The sequence below is a fragment of the Alligator sinensis genome, unplaced genomic scaffold, assembly GCF_000455745.1.
Source record: "Alligator sinensis unplaced genomic scaffold, ASM45574v1 scaffold597_1, whole genome shotgun sequence".
Lineage (NCBI taxonomy): Eukaryota > Metazoa > Chordata > Crocodylia > Alligatoridae > Alligator > Alligator sinensis.
Window position 1 is genome coordinate 2,547,834 of NW_005842074.1, and position 20,209 is coordinate 2,568,042.

At 42.9% G+C, this 20,209-nt stretch overlaps 1 protein-coding gene across 2 annotated transcripts in view; it reads left to right on the forward strand.

The window, feature by feature from the left end:
• The first annotated feature begins 6 nt into the window (after nt 1-6).
• Nucleotides 7-20,209, forward strand: part of TWSG1 (twisted gastrulation BMP signaling modulator 1) — a 38,228-nt gene continuing 18,025 nt past the window's right edge. Inside the window, exons 1-3 of one of the 2 annotated variants that reach the window (XM_025204251.1) lie at nt 7-88; nt 3,001-3,164; nt 10,676-10,747. In XM_025204251.1, coding sequence (XP_025060036.1) covers nt 3,042-3,164; nt 10,676-10,747 — 195 coding nt within the window. In that variant the 5' untranslated portion in view covers nt 7-88; nt 3,001-3,041. The remainder of the gene's footprint in view (nt 89-3,000; nt 3,165-10,675; nt 10,748-20,209) is intronic. The other variant, XM_006023665.3, reaches the window with a different exon arrangement.

A 20,209-nucleotide genomic window follows, 5' to 3' on the forward strand; every position in this document is an offset into this window, starting at 1 on the left:
GCTCTGCGCGCCTCGGCTTCACTTCGTCCGAGGCTGGGACCGGTCGCAGGGAGCTGGTGCTGCAGCTGTGCTCTCCGTGCACATCTCTGTATGTAATCTCGATCCCTCTCGTTTCTCTCCCTCTCTGTAGAGCTCTGTATCTAATCTATTATATCTTTCTCTATCCAGATATCTCTAATCTCTGTCTCTCCTTGTCTGTGTATATATTTAATCCCTCTCCCCACCCCTCTCTCTAGCTATATGTAATCTCTCTCCCCCCTCCATATATATATATCCATATCTATTTATCGATAGATATCAGTATCTAATCTCTCTCCATATATAGAGATATCTATATTTCTAATCTTTCTTCCTATATATATATCTATATCTAATCCCTCTTCCCTAATATATCTACTTTCTCCCCTATATTTATGTCTATAGCTATATCTAATCTCTAAAAATCTGTATCTCATATTTCTCTCCCCCTTCCTGTCCATCTATCTATACATAGTTACTCTCTATGTATAGACAGATAGATATAACTATCTTATCTGTGTCTGTGTGTATATACACACACACATGCACACACACACACATAGATAGATATGTGTGTGTGTGCATATATATGTGTGTGTGTGTGTGTGTGTATATATATATATATATATATATCTCTCTCTGTAGATATGTATATCCCTCTGTCTAATCTCTCTCTCTATATATAGCTATGTCTAATCTCCCTCTGTCTCTTTCTGTATCAACTTTGGTTAGTTTATAAATTATAAATCTGCACTGCCTTCTTTAGAGACCGCCATACTGGGGTTTTGCCTACTTCAGGAAGGTTTTGGCTAAAACAAGTTTGCTTGGAGAGGGTTTCAGCAGGTTGGGCTGGCTGGAAGCATTGACTGCTTTACAGCATAGATCCAAGGGGAGCTAGCTCCAGGTTAACTAAAGCTGACCAGGACTCAACCAGAGCCCTGTTTGTGGTTAGGCGCACATTTTGGGAAGTGAATAACTGGGAATGAGTGGACTGATGTACACAAGGAGAAACAAGAGGGTAGGTAGTTAGCAGAAACTGAACAAGGGTAAGGGGTAAAGATGGTTGACGCCAGTGAATAGTTTGAGGGCAAGCAGGGTGCGGCAAAGATGTGTTGAGTAAAGATACAGGAATGAGAGATGCAGGGAGGGGGCGTGGGGAAGGGGGGCAATGAAAACTAAGCTCCTCACCCTGCTACTGGCGTCTATGTTAGATTAATGGGACACTAGGAGTGTGTTCATACAAGGAACATCTATCCAATTTGATGTTCAGAAGCCATTTATATACATGATTAAATCCAGACTGATGATGATGAAACAACCGCTTTGATTAAAAGCCCAGTGCTAGTGCTAGTTTAGTGCTAGTTTGCACTAGCTTCTCTACTTGGGCTTCCTCTCTTACTTCAAGTTACCTTGAAGAATCTTTATTTTTGTCTCCTGCTTTTTTATTTAAGATAATTATAGTGAAATCTAGATTCTAATTATGGTGAGCATCAAACCTCATATATGTTTGATGTCTTAATAAACAGTGAATGTAAATGGTTTGTGGTTTTATGAAGGATCCTGCGTCTGTGGCTTGGGTAGAAGAAGCTCTGCAAAACTCTAAGCGAATATGAATCATGTTTTTCTAAATTAAAAAATGTATATTTAAGGACTTAACCACTCTATTTCAATCCTACATCTTTATTTGTTTACATGTTGGAATTCTTGACTCTCTTCCCACTCGTAATCTTAAACTCCTCCAGAGGATGTTTTGCACTGGTTTCTTAAATTAGTTTCCTGCCTACTTGTGGAATTGGAGATCACGTAGAAATGTTTCTCTGCAAAGTATTTTCACACTTAAAATGCTCATTGCTGGAAAAAAAATCGAATCTAGAGTCTCATTAACATCCTCATGGTGAAAACAATAGCAATTCATTGTAAACTGCTTGAGACTGAACTTGTCTTTTGTAGTGTTTGTGTACAGTTTGCAACACAAAGGGGTTTAGGTTTATGATTAGAGTTCTTAGGCTACCATGATGCAAATAATAAGGAATGGTGAAAGCAGTATTCCATGCTGCCTTTGTAATAAATACTACTTACCTACCTACTGATAGACTTTCACAAGTGGAAAAAATGGAATGGCTTAACTAGACTACTTTCTTTTTGGCAGGGTTTGAAGTTACAGGTGCACCTGGTCCCCTTTGTGCTTTGAAAAAAATCACACCCTTAGTTAGCTTTAAGTTCTTATTTTTGAAAGTTTAGGGTTGAGTGTAAAAATTTCACAATGCCTTTGTTGATATATTCACATGTAAGTTAGACTTTGTGTTAACACAAGCAATTTTATTTTGAACTGAAAGAGATTTCATGCCATTAAAAATGTTTTTGATACAGATAGAATTTTAGCCCTTGATGCTGCAACTGAATAATTTTCATATGAGAGAAGTTATGTACCTGATTGCAGAGGCAGCCCCTTAATTTTTAGTATTAGCGTGTGTGATTTTTTTGGGGGGGGAGGGGGGTTATAACATTCAAATAAAATACTCTATTAGTCATAGCATGTGAAAAACACAGGCATTTCATAATGTTTCCTCAGCCTGACGAATCCTCAGCCTGATAATGGGTGTTTGTGCCTGAAAGCTTGCTAAGAAGAATTTTTCCAACTATTTAAGTTGGTCTAATAAAAGATATCAGATTTACCCAAAGAACCTTGTCTATCGATGTCTGTAGATCAACACAGCTACAATGTATACCCCTGAGGCAGTTTATAATGTAATTTAGAGTAAGTTATAATCAAAAGTTATATTGGCACAGATACTCAAATTGTTTTATATATATTCATATACACACATGCACTTAATTTGATTTAAATTAATTCACCCTACCAGAAATATTAAATGGTATCCAAAGAGTTATATGAAAGGAGTTATATGAAAGAGTTACAAAAAAGGACTTGGCTTCCACTCTAGCTAAAGCAGCCTTTTTAGTTGTGGTTTCTGATTTCAGTGCTGCTTGGAGGTTCCAGAAATCGCCCGCCTGCAGGAAACATGAGGTCACAGTACGTCACAGCGCCTGCTTTAACTGTCTTAATGTTTTTATTATGGATTCAGCCATCAACAAGCTGCAATAAGGCCCTCTGTGCAAGTGATGTCAGTAAATGTCTAATCCAGGTATGAAAAGGTACTTCTGTTTTTTACCTTAAAAATTTAGAAACAGATTTGAAAAGATGTCTCAAGTAGATCTAGTGATCTAAACAGTCAACAGTAATAATATCCCAGTTAAATTTAAATGATAATTTTTGAGTCAGGCCCTTCATTTTCAAGGGAGGGGGAGAGTGTGAAATATGAATCAAAATGCTAGCATTTTAAAGAAGCAAAGCTTTATTTTGCTTAGCTACTTATTAAGAAAGTTGAATTTTTTTGGAAACTGTTCTGTTTTTATATTCTTTTACTGTATGTTTTGTGAATGTTAATGGAAAGCATTCATTTCAGATTTTAAATAAATACAAAATGGAGCTAGGCTCCTGTCCCTTATCTCCCAAATAAAGGTGGGTTCTTCTGTTTATCACCAAAGTTAGTTGGTTGTTTTTTTGTTTGTCCTTGGTTTGGTTTTTAAACGGGGTTATAAATAAATAGTTCTGTTGTTCACAATTTTAGTAGTAACCATGAGGAATAGAGGACATACATTATTTAAAATTAGGATGCTTTCAGAGTTTTTTTGTAAAGTATCTGCTGCTTTTTAAAATGGTCTGTGATGTGAACGTCAGTATCTACTTAAGTACCTGGATGCAGGTTGTGGGAAGAACTTCTTTTGCTTTTCTGTGGGCAATTAAGAAACATGGCATCTGGAGGTGATGGCTAGCTTTCTAAATGCGTAGCTCAGCTCAAGACTGCATAATGCAGTTAGGAATTGTGGGCAATGGGATTCTAAATTTTCAAAGCTCAGGTTTTAGATTACTGAAGTTAGGAAATGAGGGAGAGAAGGAAAACGTCATAAGTCTGTAACATATTTTGTGTGTTTACTTTAAACGTGTGGTTGTAATATAAAAAGTAACTTTAAAATGGCATCAAGAGTTTCCATGTTTGTTTCATTGGCTTCCATATAAAATTTGCTCAGTTTACAAATAAAAATATCTGCCAGACTGGCAAATTCCTTCTGGGCTCTGACATGGGTTCTTTCTGGCACATGAATTGCCACTTGTAATAGGGCTTTTGCTAAGGGAACTAGTTAACAATTCTGTAGATGTGAGAGCTCAAAAAGCACCAACAGAAATTGGAAGAGTTCCCTTTTTTTTACTTAAGTCAACAGATAGGGCTCTGTGCTTGCAGTGAGTGGATGTTGTAAGGATCATTTTCTTTATCTCATTTCCAACTACAAATGTGCTTAAAGCTCTCTAGAAAAGGACTATACTAATTGTGTCTTTGAAGGTACATTGCATTTCAGCATATAACTGATTACTGGAAAGTTCTTTAATAATGTCTGTTCCCAAAAGAAAGTGCTTCGTTAAAATAGTTTAAGATGCCTACTAAGTAAACGCCCAATGCTCGGATGTTTTGAGCACTTGCATGTCTTGCTGAATTAATTTGGAATCTGGATGCTTGAAGCTAGTGCCACTTGGATCAGAAAATCTCAAAAAACTTCAGTTTCAAAGACATCTATAACATTGAGAACCACAGCAAATGCATATATGTGGTCTCCTTGAATTGGCTTTGTCAGCTACTGGTCCCTTTTAATACACTAAACTTCATATTTTGTAGTGCTCTCTTTGGCCTTGTGTAGACTGGCGATTTGCCCCAGTTACAGCTGGTGGCATACACTTGTACAACCTCAAAGTTGCTGTTTGTACTAGTAGGCCACATCCAGACATGCAGACACATGCAGTTTTTGACACTGCAAGCGACACACCCAGAACATTAAAATGTGCTCCATGCTGAAAATTTGTAGGATGGGGGCAAAATTTGTTACCAGGATTTCCCAGTAGCAAAAAAAAAAAAAAAAAAAAAAAAAAAAAAACCTGCAAAAAATAAAAAAAAAAAAAAAAAATAAACCTGCCAAGAATAAAAGCAGTTCATGCTACGGTAGTGTGAGCCGGAACAAATAGAGGTCCAGTCCTTTAGGGAGACACTCTGGCTGCTGGCCAGAGCCTCTCTATTATTTCATTTGTGCCCCAGCTACTCCAGCATGCTGGGAGAAGCGAGGAAAGGGCAATTTGCCTGAAGCAGGACAATTTGTCCCTCACCAAAGTGAACGTGCAGGGGCATGCCCTGCAGTACAAAGTAGCAGCACAAATTTGTGCTATTACTAGCACATGCCCCTGCACATCTGGATGTGGCCCCAGAGTTTAGCCATCCTTGAGATAGTTATGCTCCACCTGTGCAAATAGGAGCTTTGTTTTCCTGTAGAACAGGTTGCTTCAGTGCAGCCTCAGTGATGGGTATCAGGGCAAATGTAGAAGGAGATTTTCTTTTATTTTCTCTACTAATTGTCTTCTTACAGGTATCTCAACCATTCATTTGCTTAGAAGAAGAGATCCTGTCAAAGTCAGGAGACCCAGCATTTAAACTAGCCTTTATACCTCATTCTTAGTCAGTTATCTACATCACTTCAAAACACTTTCCCACTATGAAGAATGCAAAATATATGTTATTCTGCAATAAACAAGCCTTTGTTTTATCCCTAGTTTTGGGGTAACCAGGCAGTTTGTTTCAGGTCTGTCCTTTTCTTATGAGTAGTCCTGGCCTGCTTTGCGATTCTATTTCCACAAAACATAAATTGGGTAAGGACAGGGAAGGAGTCACCTGAGTATGCAGAGCAAAACACAGCTCATGGGGTTTTTCATGACTCTTAAAGCATCAGCTGCTTCTCTAAATCAGTATATCATCCTTTGCTTGTTTCTGTAGCAACAGCATTGACTGTGTTAGTTTGGTTGTGGGGCTAGTGTTAAGTGCTATGTGAGATGTACCTGATTATTCTTGATTCTGAGCCCTGTGTATAGATGTGCAGGTAGTCTAGAATCTTTACATTTTCTTAAAATTATCTTGGTAATAGAATTGTGAACTTTAAAAACAAGCAAAACTTCTTGATATGTTAAACTGGAAGATAAAAGGCTTTCCCCGTCAAAGCAGGACAACTGTGGGATAAGTAAAATTTGTGGCCTTAAAGTGAATAATGTGTCTTTTCATTTCACTGGGGAGATGAGACAGCATGTGGATACTTTTTCATTTGTACAGACAGTGAAACTGCCTGGCTTGGAAAAATTGAAATAAAAGACAATCTTGCTTACAGCATGCAGTTGTATAAATATTTTTGCCATCATGGCTGGAAATCAGTACAGTCATTACTGCCACTCCTTACAAGCTGCAATGTTTAAGGGTGGTCCCTACATAAATATTTATTTTGTTAGCATGAGATCAAGAACTTTGTATTCATTCAGCTTTCTAAGTACTCTTGCTTCATTTGTGTTCTTGTTTTATTGGCTGTAATTTTTGTATTCCCCATCAAAAGACTACAGTAAAGTATTTTGCAGCTTCTCCATCTTAAAAAGAAGCCACAACAGGCTTAGAAACAACTTCTTAGACAAAAGCCTGTAGTGAAGCTTTCCCTTTTTAAAGGAAATAAGTACAATAAGATCGTATAACAGCCTTTCTGTAACTAGGCATGTACTTTGGGGGCCCAAAGTACTTTCTTGTCGTTATGAAAACCTCCTTCTTGTGCTGTTGAGGTTTTGTGGTCATTTGGGTTTGAAGGTGCAAGATGAGAAAGTAGAGAACTTCCTTTACTGGGAGATAATTCAGTCCTGAATGCTTTTCAAACAAATGAGTAGCTAATATAAATTAGCTCTCTGAACAGAGTATAAGTTGTTGTTCCCTGCCTCTGTACATAGAATAGGTTAGAGAATGACGAGGCCTACAGACTTTTAGGGCCCTGCTCTAACTCATGGCACTTTACACACAACACCATGAGCTAGAGCCTCCTCCCCCCACCCAACAGACATTTGCCTGTTGGGTGAGAGGGGGAGCTGGAGTCTGCCTGCTCCAGCCCTGGCCAGCAGGTGGGGGCGCTCCAGCAGCCTTTGAGGAGACTGCCTAACCATCCCTATCCCAGGCCCCCTTCCTCCCATCTCTGGGCTGTCAGCAGGGAGGGAGAGAGAGGGAGCAGCGCAGAGCTGTCAGCTGGTTTGCCTTGCCAGAGCTGGAGGGTAGTATGGGGTGGAACAGAGCTCACTTGCCTCACCCCCCCCCCCCCCCCCCCCCCCCAGCACGAAAGTACAGGGTTTACTTTCGTTTCCCGTCCCCCCCCCAGCTACTCCAGCTGAGGCATTGGTAGGGAGCCGGGCTGGGCCCATGAGGCAAGGGATAGCTTTGCGGGGGCTGCAAGGTGAGAGGCCTCCATTCTGCCTCCCAGCAGCTCTGTGCTGCTCCCTTCCCCTCTCCCTCCCTCCCCACTGACAGCCCTACAAAGCAGAAATAATCAACCCTGGGGGGAACACAAGTTCTCTAAGGCACTCTGCTTTAAAGCACCATCATCTTTTACCTGCTTTGACCAGGGTTAATTTTTCATGTCACCGGCTATTTAAAAGCGCTCTACATCCATGCATGTGTGTTGTGTCACAGCTTTAGAGAGCCTTCTTGCAAAAAATGTAACTTGTGTAAGCACACTGAGATTCATTCTAGTGTGATAGAGCAGAAGCTTTGTTAACAGTTCTGTTGTTTCCCTTCAGTACACTGAGTAAGTCATGAGAAGCACATGGTTGTATGATGTGGTATCATCACAACTGCTAAGAGACTGGCTTAGGAGGCAGGCCTGAGGTTTGCTTATGGATAGGGATCATTAGAATTTGTGCTGGAAGTGCACTTCATGGTGGCTCCTTCAATTTTGCAGATTCCCCCATGCGCCTCCCCCCTTCCCCTTCCCCCTTCTGATTGGTGGAGGGATCCTGGTAGCCCTGCTACTTGCTCCTGGCAGCTGGGAGCTGAAAAACAGAGTTTTAAATATGCCACAGTTTTTGCCTCCTGGCCAGTTAGGACAAGTGGGGGCTGCCAGGGCCCTTCCACCAATCAGCAGCAGGAGACAAAAAATGCATTTTTAAAACTATGCTTTTCGCCTCCTTGTCAGTCAGGGGGGGCAAAAGGCAGTGCCGACAGGGCACCTCCACCAATCAGCAGGAGGGGACGCCCGGGGGAAATTGCAAGATTAAAGAAGCTGCCGCACAGCACACTTCCAGCACAAATTCCAGTGGTCCCAACTTATGGGGAATGGGGCCCACTCTGGGGTAGTAGGAACTAGGGTATAGACACTTGTGCATTAGGGCTCCATAGTAGCTGCTACCATGGTATGAACAAACTCCGTACAAAGTTCCTCTTCTCCCTACTCCTCCTATCCAAGGACTTGTAACATGAGAAACATATTTCACCTTTGCCTTCCTTGCTCAAGTCTGCCAAGTTTGAGCAGATGTATAAAATTACTTGAACTCTATTGTAGGGTGCTACCTTTTTTTTCAAACAGCTGCTGTAGGTAGTGGAGCAACTGCTGTAAATTGACACTTGAAATACATGCATTTCCAAAGAAAGTGTGCTCTACAAAGTGAAAAGATGGCTAGTGATGCTTCATTTTGATTTAAGTTTTTTAAGTGAAGATACAATCCATTGTTAAGGTGTATGCACACTTTAAATAGCTGTAAAGGATGTTGACAGCCCTTCAGCTCTGTAATATCAAATAAAGAATATTTTTATAATCTTGTTGTTTTTTAAACAAAAAAAATTTTTATGCAAGTTTTTTATATGTAGGTAATAAAATTGGATTACCGAATAGTTTGCATGTTTGTTTCCAAGTTTGTCTTTTACCATGTTAAGAAAAAGTATTAGCTTTTGCAGTTTTTTAAACATTGCCAGTGCATTCAATTCAGGTTTCTCACTGCACTGAGAAAATAAGATGTATATGTTAAATACTTTGTATCAAAGTTTTGTTAGTAAAACATCTTTATAGGTCCTTTAATGCAGAAGTATCTTCACAGGATGATCTTCTTGTCTTCCCACTTCATGGTATATTTTTAGATTAAAAGGTCTCCTTCTTTGCATCTCAAAAATATACTCTGAGGCACCTTCAGCAGTTCAATTTGGGGAGTAGCCAAGATCGCTTATGAGTAATAATTTTTTTTTTCACTGTATTCTTACCACCCCCAGCTCTTAACAAGGAGCATTTTCATCCTACTCTGCTTTACTTCACCCACATCTTATGCAACCTTACTTTAAAAAGATGTATACTGTGCAAATATCCAGTTTGGATGACTCAGTTTATGGAACTGAGAGTGGTTTAGAAAAACAACGTATACGTATTTTATGGAAACATATGTGGTTCTTGCCCTAAAAACATACAAATTCTGAGGGGGTGGAGTTGAAGAATTGTGCAAAGTATGAGTATCTCTTCTCCCCTTCTTTCCCATCTCTCTTCCCCCAAGTGTTTGAAAAAAATTAAATGACAGTATTCATAAATATTTCTACTTTTGAAAGACTACTGTTTAGTATATCAGTAATTCTGTTTCAAGCTACAAAAGAACAGTTTTTTTTTAAAGCACTGAATATGTAAAATTCAGAGTTTTATCTAGTTCTGTTGGAATACGCTTACATGAACATAATCAAGAGTGCATCTACAGACTGATCCAATTTAGTGCTCTGGCTCTGATTCAAATATTTTCAATTTAATAGCTTATAGAGAATAGCCTACTCCCACACATTGGCTTGTTCATGTTTCAGTTGCATTTGTAAGGTGGCTCACTCAATTTTACTTGAAAACTTTCCATAGCTTCATATATGAATAATTATATATTTTTGGTAGTTAAGGTAAAACACTATGCATTAGGGTGATTAAGCATTTTTTTTGTTCAGGATTCTTATTTTAGTAAATGATAGTGTATGGTTATCAAACATGGTAATAATGTAATATTGAAATATCATTCACACTGAAAAGGCATGAAGTGGTCAGACTGGCTCCCAGAGGAATTACTTCAAAGCAGTGTTATGCTTTTTCCCTATGCAGGTGCCAGTAGAGGTCACTGAGCCATTTTCCCCACTTCTCTGCCACCACTGATACCAACTTGTATAGTCAAGAAGATTTTTATAGGCAAACTTTCATAAGCACCCCTGTACTTTCTCCATTGCTACAACTTTTATATAGAAGAAATTCTCCTAGAGTCCTACAAACCCATTAAATCAGGGGTCAGAGTGTTTTTGGGCAGAGTGCCAAAAACACGCATAACCTTGATTTGTAAGATGTTGGCATGCCAGGGATGGATGGCGAGAGAGCTGTGAGGGGCCTGATCCTTGTTGAGGGAGCACAACTCTGACCCCTTCCCCACCATCTGCCCCAAGGTGCATGTGCTAAGCAAAATGTCTTCATGTGGCGCACATGCCAGGGGTTGCCTACCCCTGCACTACATGATTCTCCTCTCAGCTCTTTTCTTTCAAACCTGGATTTAAGACCACATTAGACATTGTACGCAGATAGTACCATTGCTACACCTTACTGCAGCAAATGCAGTTGTTTTCAGTGTCATCTTTTGTGCTGCCTGCCATCTGTTTGTTGTAACCACCTGATGTCTCTAGTTTTATACCTAAAACTGCAAGTATAACTGGCTGGTAAACAGAAGTAACTTCCCAAAATGTATTTTTATTTTATTTGCTAGGCCTGTCTTGGAACAAAAAAGTCATATTTGAAAATTCTCTTGGGAAGAAAAAGTCTCAAATTCCTTTTCAAGGTAATTTTTAAGATCCGGTTTTCAGTAGGGGTGTACAAAACGGGCCATGTTCAATTTGAATGCAGATTTGGCCCGAATTGGGGACAGTGGTTCAATTCATTGATTCGGATCACTGTCCCGATTTGATTCAGCCAGATCCGAATCTGAAGATTCGATGCTGATTTGACCATAGACACAGCTTTAAATGTTTTTTCTACATACCTTGAGGTACCAGGTGCAGCTTGTGAACTCTGCTATGTTGGGGTGGATGGAGCATCCCCCAGGAGCACAGGGGAGGCTCCCGCGTGCTCAGTGGCAAACCTGGAAGCAGATCAGAAGTAGTTCCGGTCCACTTCCAGGTCTGCTGCCAAGCACGTGCCCCCTCCCTGCACTGCCCTGGCTCAGCAATCAGCTGTAAGGGTCCCTGGGTGCCCCCCCAGACCTAGGAGGCAGTAGTTGCTGAGCCAGGGGGCGTGGGGGGGGGCCCAGTATGCCGCTGGCGGACCTGGAAGTGAACCAGAAGTGCTTCTGGTCCACTTCTGGGTCAGCTGCCAAGTGTGCTGGGGACACCCCCCCCCCCCCCCCCCCCCCCCCCCCCCCCTCGGGGGGGGGGGGGGGCGCTGTGCGAAGCTTGCACATTCATGAGCCGCCTGGTACCTTGAGATATGTAGAAAAAACATTTAAAGCTGTATCTATGTCTGAATCTTTCTGAGGGTTCCAATTCAATTTGGAGAGATTAAAGGGTCTCCTGATTCAATTCGGAGATTCAGCTGCTGAATCGGGCCTAATTTCCACCGAATCAGATCGGTGACCAAAGCTTCACACAGCCCTAGTTTTTAGACCCCTTACACAAGGATTATAAAAGCCTAGAGAACTCCTTCTGCTCCTCTCCACCCTGACATTTCCTTTTCCATTTGGAAAACTTATGACAAGGTCTAATTATAAAATTATTAGGAACAAGGTCTATCGTTTTATTTATTAGTAGGGCAACCCCTGGGGCCTAAAATGAGCTCTCTCTTCCCCTGCCCTCCCCCCCCCACCACCAACTTGAGACATCACCTCAAGACAAATAATAAACCTATATTTTTAGAAAGATAAAAACAGATGGTTATCTTCCAACCACCCTTTTCTCTAACATGTGTGATCTTCTAATATCCATCAGCTCTTCAAAGATATTTCTATGTCACTTTTGTGTATGATTTAAGCTATTGTTGTTACCACATTAACTCTTCCAGTGTTTCTGTCATAGTTGTTTTTTCTATAACATACAAGAAACTGACCGAAAACTTTGTTCAAAATAAATTGGCTAAGTCAGGGTTGCCAACCTGCGGTGCACATACCACAAGTGGCACTGGCAGCTTCTTTATGGCAGACAGCGGATCAGGGCAGAAGGCAGAGGAGCAGATCATGCAGAAAGCACAGGGCAAGGAAGAAAGTAGAACAGCAGATCAGGAAGGGAATCAGAGTGGCACTTGGGGAGGGTATTGGGGCTAATTTGCTGCATGCCCACGAAAAAGGTTAGCCTCACTGGCCTATGTAATTTGACTTGTACAAAATGAGAAGTATTAAGGGTTACATGCATACTTAACTACTAAACTAAGGTCAAAGGGGTCTGAACTTTCCTTTCTGATGTATTAGCTGTGCTGATTACTACAGGAAGCAAATTAATGAAAGCCTTCCCATAAGCTAATTCTTTTAGGCAGGGCTATTACTTATGTTGGAAAAAATCTATACTTGGGCAGATCATCTGGATCTGCAATGACATTTGTAGTTTTCACTTTTTAAAAGTATAGTTTGTCTGCGGTATAGTGAAAAATTGATGCTGATTTAGGTGTTAACACTTGCAATGACTGGTGCTATGAGAGTGAAGTGGCAGTTATATAGAAAAATATCAAATTACTTTATTCTGGATGGAAAGAAAAGTTAATTTTCTTGTGAAGATGTTCTTTAGAATAATTGACGAGACTTACTTCCCACCTGTCACTTGCTCCTGTCCTGTCACATAACATTTATACCTAATTATAAATCAGTAACTAGTATACAGAAACTCCTATTTTTGCCATACCAAAAATATACATGAATAGCTTATTTATTAAGAGGATATAGCAAACCTATTTTACTATTTACTCACCAAGTCATGTAGAAGTATTTCTGTGATGTTCCTTAGCTATTACAGGCAGTGCATTATAGAGAAAAACCAGGTTTCTGTACTCTGTTCCTAAACTGTGGTTAACAAAAGAAGGCCTTTGATGTGTAGAGCTTTTTCCCCCCAAGTGTTCTTTAGTTTAACTTAATTGAAATTTCTGTCTTTGAAGAGAATCAGAGCACTGGAGTGAGAGTTTTCTCTCGGCTTTTATCTAAAGTGTTGGAGCTAGTGAAACTTTATTTAAGAACATTTTCTTTCTAATTAGTTGTTGATATTGGAGTTAAATAGATGCTGTCACCAAAAAAAATTTAGTCTGACCTAAAAATGACACCACTCTTAGCTATTCAAGTCTGTCTCTAGTGGGTTATGGAATAGAGAAAATCCCACACAACTTACTGATTCATTTGATGCACTGGCTGGGGGAGTATTTAGTTGATTGCACAATTTCACAATGATTACACACTTAATTCATACAACACAATTTTATTTTAAAATTCTTTGCTACACATATAACACTGCTTAGCTTTAAGAAATACCACAAACATTTAGAACACAATAACTACATATATCAGAAACAATGCTCCGAATGCACTTCCTTCCCAAACAATGCTATAAGAATTAGTATTACAAAAACAACTACAATTACAACTAAAAGTTAAATTTGAATCAATACTATTATTTTTCATAATATACTTACAATCCTAGAATTCCGAGAAGCCAAACACCTAAATATGGTTTCATTCCTCAGTAGTACAATTTAATGGGTTGGCCTCAGTAGTACGGTTCAATGGACTCGCCTCAGCAATACGATTCAATGGGCTGGCCTCAGTACTGATAGGACTAAGTCCCCTTCCTTCAGTCCCTTTCGGGCGCTCTGCAGCTTCAGCGTGAACTAAGAGATTCGTGTTCATGGAGAGGGTGGTTCAGGTGATCAATCTGATCCGGTTTACACTTGTGATTCTTCCTTCATTGTTCTGCAAGTGAATTTACCTCCAAATTGGAAGAGTAGGTTACAGTTTTTATTGAGTGAGTTGCCATCTAGGGCCCCTCCTACCCAAACCTGTCACTACCTCCAAATTTGGGCTCGGATCTTACTCAATAGATTCTCTTGCTTAGTTATTAGTTTCTTTTGTTGATCATTTTAATTACTTTGGGGAACTTCCATATCACTGCAAGTGACCTTTTCTTTCCAATTTTTTCAAAGGCCCTAGGGTTTGATCTCTCGGAATTCGGGATATTTGCTTAAGGGTCATTTTTAGGTTCTCTTTGTTAAAGGCCTCTAAAGATAAAATTCAAGAGTTAAGACTTTGAGCAAAGTCAGGACCTTCTGCACATAGACCAAAACAATGGCCTAGATGAGATAAATCTTGTCTTCTTCCTGAAACTGGCTAATGGGCAACTATTACAAACATTCAAACTATTTCATTCAATATGACAAAGTCGTATTTTGTGCTGTGATCTAAAACTACATCTGCTGTCCAGACAGCTACTATTTCCTAGTTTCAATTGCCCTATTTTTACAAGAGATCTTAGTGTCTGTAGGATTGTGTGATCTGCAGAGCTGGGCACTTTTGTAGGCTTTCTGAATACACAAGTGGTGGTTCAACACTAGGAAAACTGAAAGTAAGCATAAGTGTTATGTGAAGCTTTGGTCTGTGATTCAATTCGGAGATTTGGCCTGATTCAGAGGCCAAATCACCAAATCTGAATCGAATTGCTAGAGGGGAGAAAACCTCCGAATCGATATGGAAAAGATTCGGAAGGCAGTCTTTCAGGGGAACATAAACTGAGAAGAGAGAGGTGGAGCAGGGGAGGAAGCATCTGTAGCTGGCCTGTAACTGTGATCTTTCCCAAGTCCCCTTCCAATCACAGTCATCTGAGGGAGGGATTTAGAAATAGCATATAAGCCTCTGTTTGCAGGCTTTCTGTGCCTTCTGTGAGCTGCTTCTGCTTGAGCAACAGTATCTGAAAGGTACTGGACTGGCTTGGCTTTCTACCTAGTCAGTGTCCTGCTAGTTTCTGTTCTTGGAAAGGAATGTATATAGTTTACTAACGAGAATCCCTCCACTTATCTCAATCCAATCCATTTCTTCCAACTTACATTTGTTCTTGTTTTTTTCCCCCCCACTTTTTAAAAAGAAAGCTGTGTTTTCCCTGACAGTGTGATCCATCACTGTGCAGGAAAGTACATACATTACACACACTCATACACATACATCATAGGAGAAGAAGTCGGATAGAAATTATTAAACACAACACAGAAGAAATCTGGCAGTCATACATTAGAGAAGAAGAGGAGGAAATATTATTAGTTAGTTACACATACAGACACATTTTCCAGCACAGGAAAGATTAAAATGAAGTATGCTGGAAAGGCAGGTACAAGGTCTTCTGGTAAGGGAGAGGGAGGGGCTAGGTGGGGATAGGGGGAGAGCTAGAGCTGCAAGATTCTCCCTCCACCCCCTCAAACATAGATGCATTCTCTTTCCTGGCAGCCGTGAGTCTTCTGCTAACAGTGGTAGCAAGGAGGTGGGAGCAGTACCTGTCCCTGCACCTGTACAACCTCCCCTAACACCAGAAATACCCACCAGCAGCAGAATGACAGTGTTCTCCACCCTAATTTCATCTCCCAGTGTTGAGCCTCCCAGTGCCAGAGGAGGAGCTGGATCTGGAACCAGGGGACCTGAGTGCCCTAGCTAAAGAAATTCTGGGGACCAAGAGAGAATCTGCGTTTGTGCTCCACACCCTTCAAAGTTCTCCTAGAGCCAGGTCTCCTTGTCAGGAAGACATCTCAGAGGAGGTTGTGGGGGCAGGTGACTCAGCTTCCCCTGTTGTTGTGCCTCTGCCTGCTGAGGAGGGGGATAAAGCAGGATCCCCACCCTCAACCCAGAAGCGGCGGGGGGGCAGTGTAGTGTGGGATCATTTTGAGGTGTTAAGTGATCCCAAGTATGCTATCTGCCAGCACTGCTGAAAGAAGATAGTCCAGGGCAAGGAGGTGAAACACTTGGAGGGGGACAGGGCTGCCAGTGATGGTGCCGTCACTACCACCCAGCTGATTTCAAAATGCAGGAAGTTGGCGGGCTACTTCCACTGCAGCATCAAGGGAGGCAAGATGCTGTGGGAAAAACAGGCAGCTGAGCATCCCACAGCACAAAATCATGCAGGATGTGGACACTCAGTGGAACTCCACATACCTGATGCTGGAAAGGCTGGCGGAGCAACAGAAGGCCATCCCTGAGATGGCCTTGCTCACAGAGATTGGGATCAGTGGTCCCCTTAACAGAGCTGAATGGGATGCCATCTCCCAGATCTTGGTGGTCCTCAAGCTGTTCCTTGAGGCCACTGAGACCCTCAGCACTGGCGATGCCCTCGTTAGCTAGGAGATCCCCATAGTGAGGGAATTTGAGAACCAAATGGAGAAGTTCCAGGGGATCAATGTTCCTGGCTGAAGTAAGCTGCTATCACCAGACGTGCAGGCACTGGTGAGGCGGCTGAAGGGGGGCATCAAAAAACCGCTGGATCCATTGCAGTCCAGTACAGTCCACATGCTGGCGGGCATGTGTGACCCAAGGGTGAAGGGGAGCATGTGCACTGGCAGCACCAAAACCCTCAGTCACTGGATGGAGGGGCTAGTGAACAGAGGCAGGGAGGCAGAAGGGCAGAGGCGAGGGGACATGGAAGAGGGGGATCCACTTTCCGATGCCAGCCCTCATGGCACCAGCCAGTCTTCTCCATGCCAGCCGCTGCCAATGTGGGCCAAGGGTGTAGCTTCAGTGTTGGGGTCCAGATGCATCAGACCCCAGGCTTGGACAGGTAGCGCCAAGGCTTCAATGGCTACCCATCTCACCAAGGACATGGAACTGCTGGGCATGCCACAGCCAGATGTGGCAGGATCTGGTCATGTTGCCCTGGTGGAACACCTGTCCTGTCCACTGAACAGTGTTGCAAGCGAGAGGGTGTTCAGCATTGCTGGGGATGTTGTGATACCCCACTGTACCTGCTTGGATCCTGGTTTGGTGGAGCAGCTGGTGTTCCTGAAGGTGAATTCTCTAGGTGCAGACAGAGTAAATGCCACCCTCCTCATTCTGTCTGCACCTATTTCCATTTTTTAAAATCCAATTAATGCCCCGCTCTCTGAGCTGGAGCGGCACTCACTGCATCACCAGCCAGTAGGGGAAGAACACGTCCCTGCTGAGCTACTGTGCCAGGACGAACTTGAAGGTATAGGCAGGTGCTATGGGGAAGGAGGAGGCCCCAGGTCCTGGGCATGACCACTAAAACTGCACTCTACCAGGGTTGGGAGGCCTGGTGGGTCTGCCGGCAGTATGGCAGCCCCAGGGTATGCCAGGACTGAGGATCCCTCTTGTGAAAGGCAGGTAGGAGGCGCCATAACCCCCAGCCACCACACACACTCACACAGTCTTGGCTGGGGAAAGCCCAGACCCGTCACGTCTTTGATAGGCCTGAGGCTTGCTGGTTGCAGTGGAGTTCTGAGGCTCCAGGTGAGCTCAGCTTAGCTGCCTGGGATGCTAGCTTTCAGGTTGAAAAACACTTCATCAGGCTGAGGAAGCACCTGCAGTTGGTGTGTGTGTGTGGGTGTGTGTATGTGCTCTTCCTGGATGGAAGGACTAGTAAAGAAGCCAGAGGCTGGCATGCAGTGCAGGCAGGAAAGCCAGTCTGTGAAAATGGAAATGGAGGTGTCAAAGGCTTTGAGAGAGGCTGGGGTAGCAGGGAAGGGGGATATAGCAGGTAAAAGTAGAGTGGTACCTGGGGAGTCAGATGCCTGGCAGGTTGTAGTATATCATAAATCCAATGTCTATATTGAGTCCATGAGTTTCTGTGCCTAGGAGGTTGATGAAGTGAAGTTCTTAGGCCCGGCTATGAAAAGTGGTTTGTAAATTCCCTTTCAGAATCAGGCCTGAGAGACTGGAAACAGAGGAGTTTTTTTGTGAGAAATGTGCCCCCACAGGTAGTTGGGTATTCTTGTCTTTGATAGATTTTGGTGCACAGTTTGTGGAAGTACTGGAGATTGTTGGCACGTTTTGTTTTGAGCTGTAGGAAGTTGGCTTCTGGTGATGAGGTTAGGTTAGCAAGGTTCAGTGCTTGTTTGAATTTACAAACCAGTTTTCACAGCAAGGCCTATGAACTTCACTTCATCAACCTCCTAAATACAGAAAGTCATGGACTTGATATAGACATTGGATTTATGACACACTACAACCTGCCAGACATCTGACTCCCCAGGTACCTCTCCACTTTTATCTGTTATATCCCCCTTCCCTCCTACCCCAGCCTGTCTCTCTCACCCCCAACGTCTCCATTTCCATATTCACTGACTAGCTTTCTTGCCCGCATTGCATGCCAGCCTCTAGCTCTTTTACTATTCCTTCAATCCAGGAACAGCACACACACCAACTGCAGGTGCTTCCTCAGCCTGATGAAGGGTTTTTCAACCCAAAAGCTTCCTAAGACATATTTCTCTAACAATTCAGTTGTTCTACTAAGAGATACCAGATTGACCCAAAGGACTTCGTCTGCCAGTGCCATGCCCTTAGAATAGCACCCCTATCACCTGTCCCCAGTCAACTGACCAGAAGGACACAGGGCCCTTGGCAGTGGGCACATCTAAGCCCCAGGGCTGGAGCTGGCAGGGAGAGTTTTCTGGCAGCTGCTGGTGAAGAAGGTCCTGCAGGAAAGGAAAGAAAAGCTCTATGACAGTTTGTCTGCCTGAGATGCTGCTACTAGTGTTACTGTGCTGCTTACTAAATTATCACCTGTTGTTATTTAAAGTGGTGGACTGGACTGAGGCTGTAGGGAAGGAGGAGCCCCAATTGGGGTGCACTTCCATGTCGTGTAGAGGCCCCAGCTCCAGCGAGGGCGCGCCTTCACACAGACACACAGTATCACACATGTCACGAGTTTTGCTTGTCAGCAGTCTGAGGTGCTATTTCCCAGAAACCCCTGGACCTGTCTCCTTGAAACCTGGCAGGCTTCATGGCCTCAGCTGGGGCTACCATACCTACAGTTTTCACACCGCTGCACCTTAATGCACACACGTGACATGAGTGTTGCTTGTCAGCAGCCTGAGGTGCAGTTTCACAGAAACCCCTATACCTATCTCCTTGAAACTTGGCAGGCCTCATGCCCTCCAAAGGGGCTACCATTCCTACAATTTTTAGCCGAATCAGCCAAAAAATGACAAAGTTATAAATACTTCAGTGATTCTCCATTATACTCTATGACCGAACCTTCCAGAGCTGATTCAGCTGAATTGATTCGGGACAGTGATCCGAATTGAATACTACCCTATTTGCACAGGCCTAGTAAGCATTTGGTTTTTTGCAACAGGGCACCTCTGCCAGTTTTCCCAGGTGTAGGTCCAGAGAGGGGAGGGTTTGTCCTCTAATTGCTTCCATACTTACCAATGTGGAAAAAAGTTACTAGTATAGGCAAATTTAATAAAGAAGCCTCAACAAAAGTCTGTTCGTTCTGGTATATATCACTGGCTTCATTTTTTTTTTTTTTTTCCTCTTGGAAAAAAGAAAGCTAACACATGTTCTTTGTAGCATGTGGATGTAGTCTTTCTGGACTTCAGCAAGGCCTTTGACACTGTCTCCCACCCCATCCTCATTAAAAAACTAGGCGACTGTGGCATCAATGCCTACACAGTCAGATGGATTGCAAATTGGCTGGAGGGTCGTACTCAGAGGGTGGTGGTGGACGGGTCATATTCGACCTGGGGGAAAGTGGGCAGCGGAGTCCCCCAGGGCTCGGTCCGTGGGCCTGCACTGTTCAATTTCTTTATCAGCGATTTGGACGACGGGGTGAAAAACAACCTGTTCAAATTTGCTGATGATACCAAAATTTGGGGTGAGGTGGGCACGTTAACAGGGAAGGAAAGACTGCAGAAAGACCTGGATAGGTTGCAGGGGTGGGCTAACAAAAACAGGATGCATTTCAATACTGACAGGTGCAGAGTGCTGCACTTGGGCAGTAGTAACCAGCAGCACACTTATAAGATGGGTCATCATTGACTCCAAGATGAACATGGGCCAACAATGCGAGGTCACGGTCGGCAGGGCTAACCAGACCCTATCGTGCATCCACAGGTGCATCTCAGGTAGGTCCAAGGAAGTGATCCTCCCCCTCTATGCGACACTGGTCAGGCCACAGCTGGAGTACTGTGTCCAGTTCTGGGCACCCCACGTCAAGAGGGATGTGGACAACATTGAGAGGGTCCAGAGGAGGGCCACCCGCATGATCCGGGGACAGCAGGGCAGACCCTACAATGAGAGGCTATGGGACCTGAACCTGTTCAGCCTTCACAAGAGAAGGCT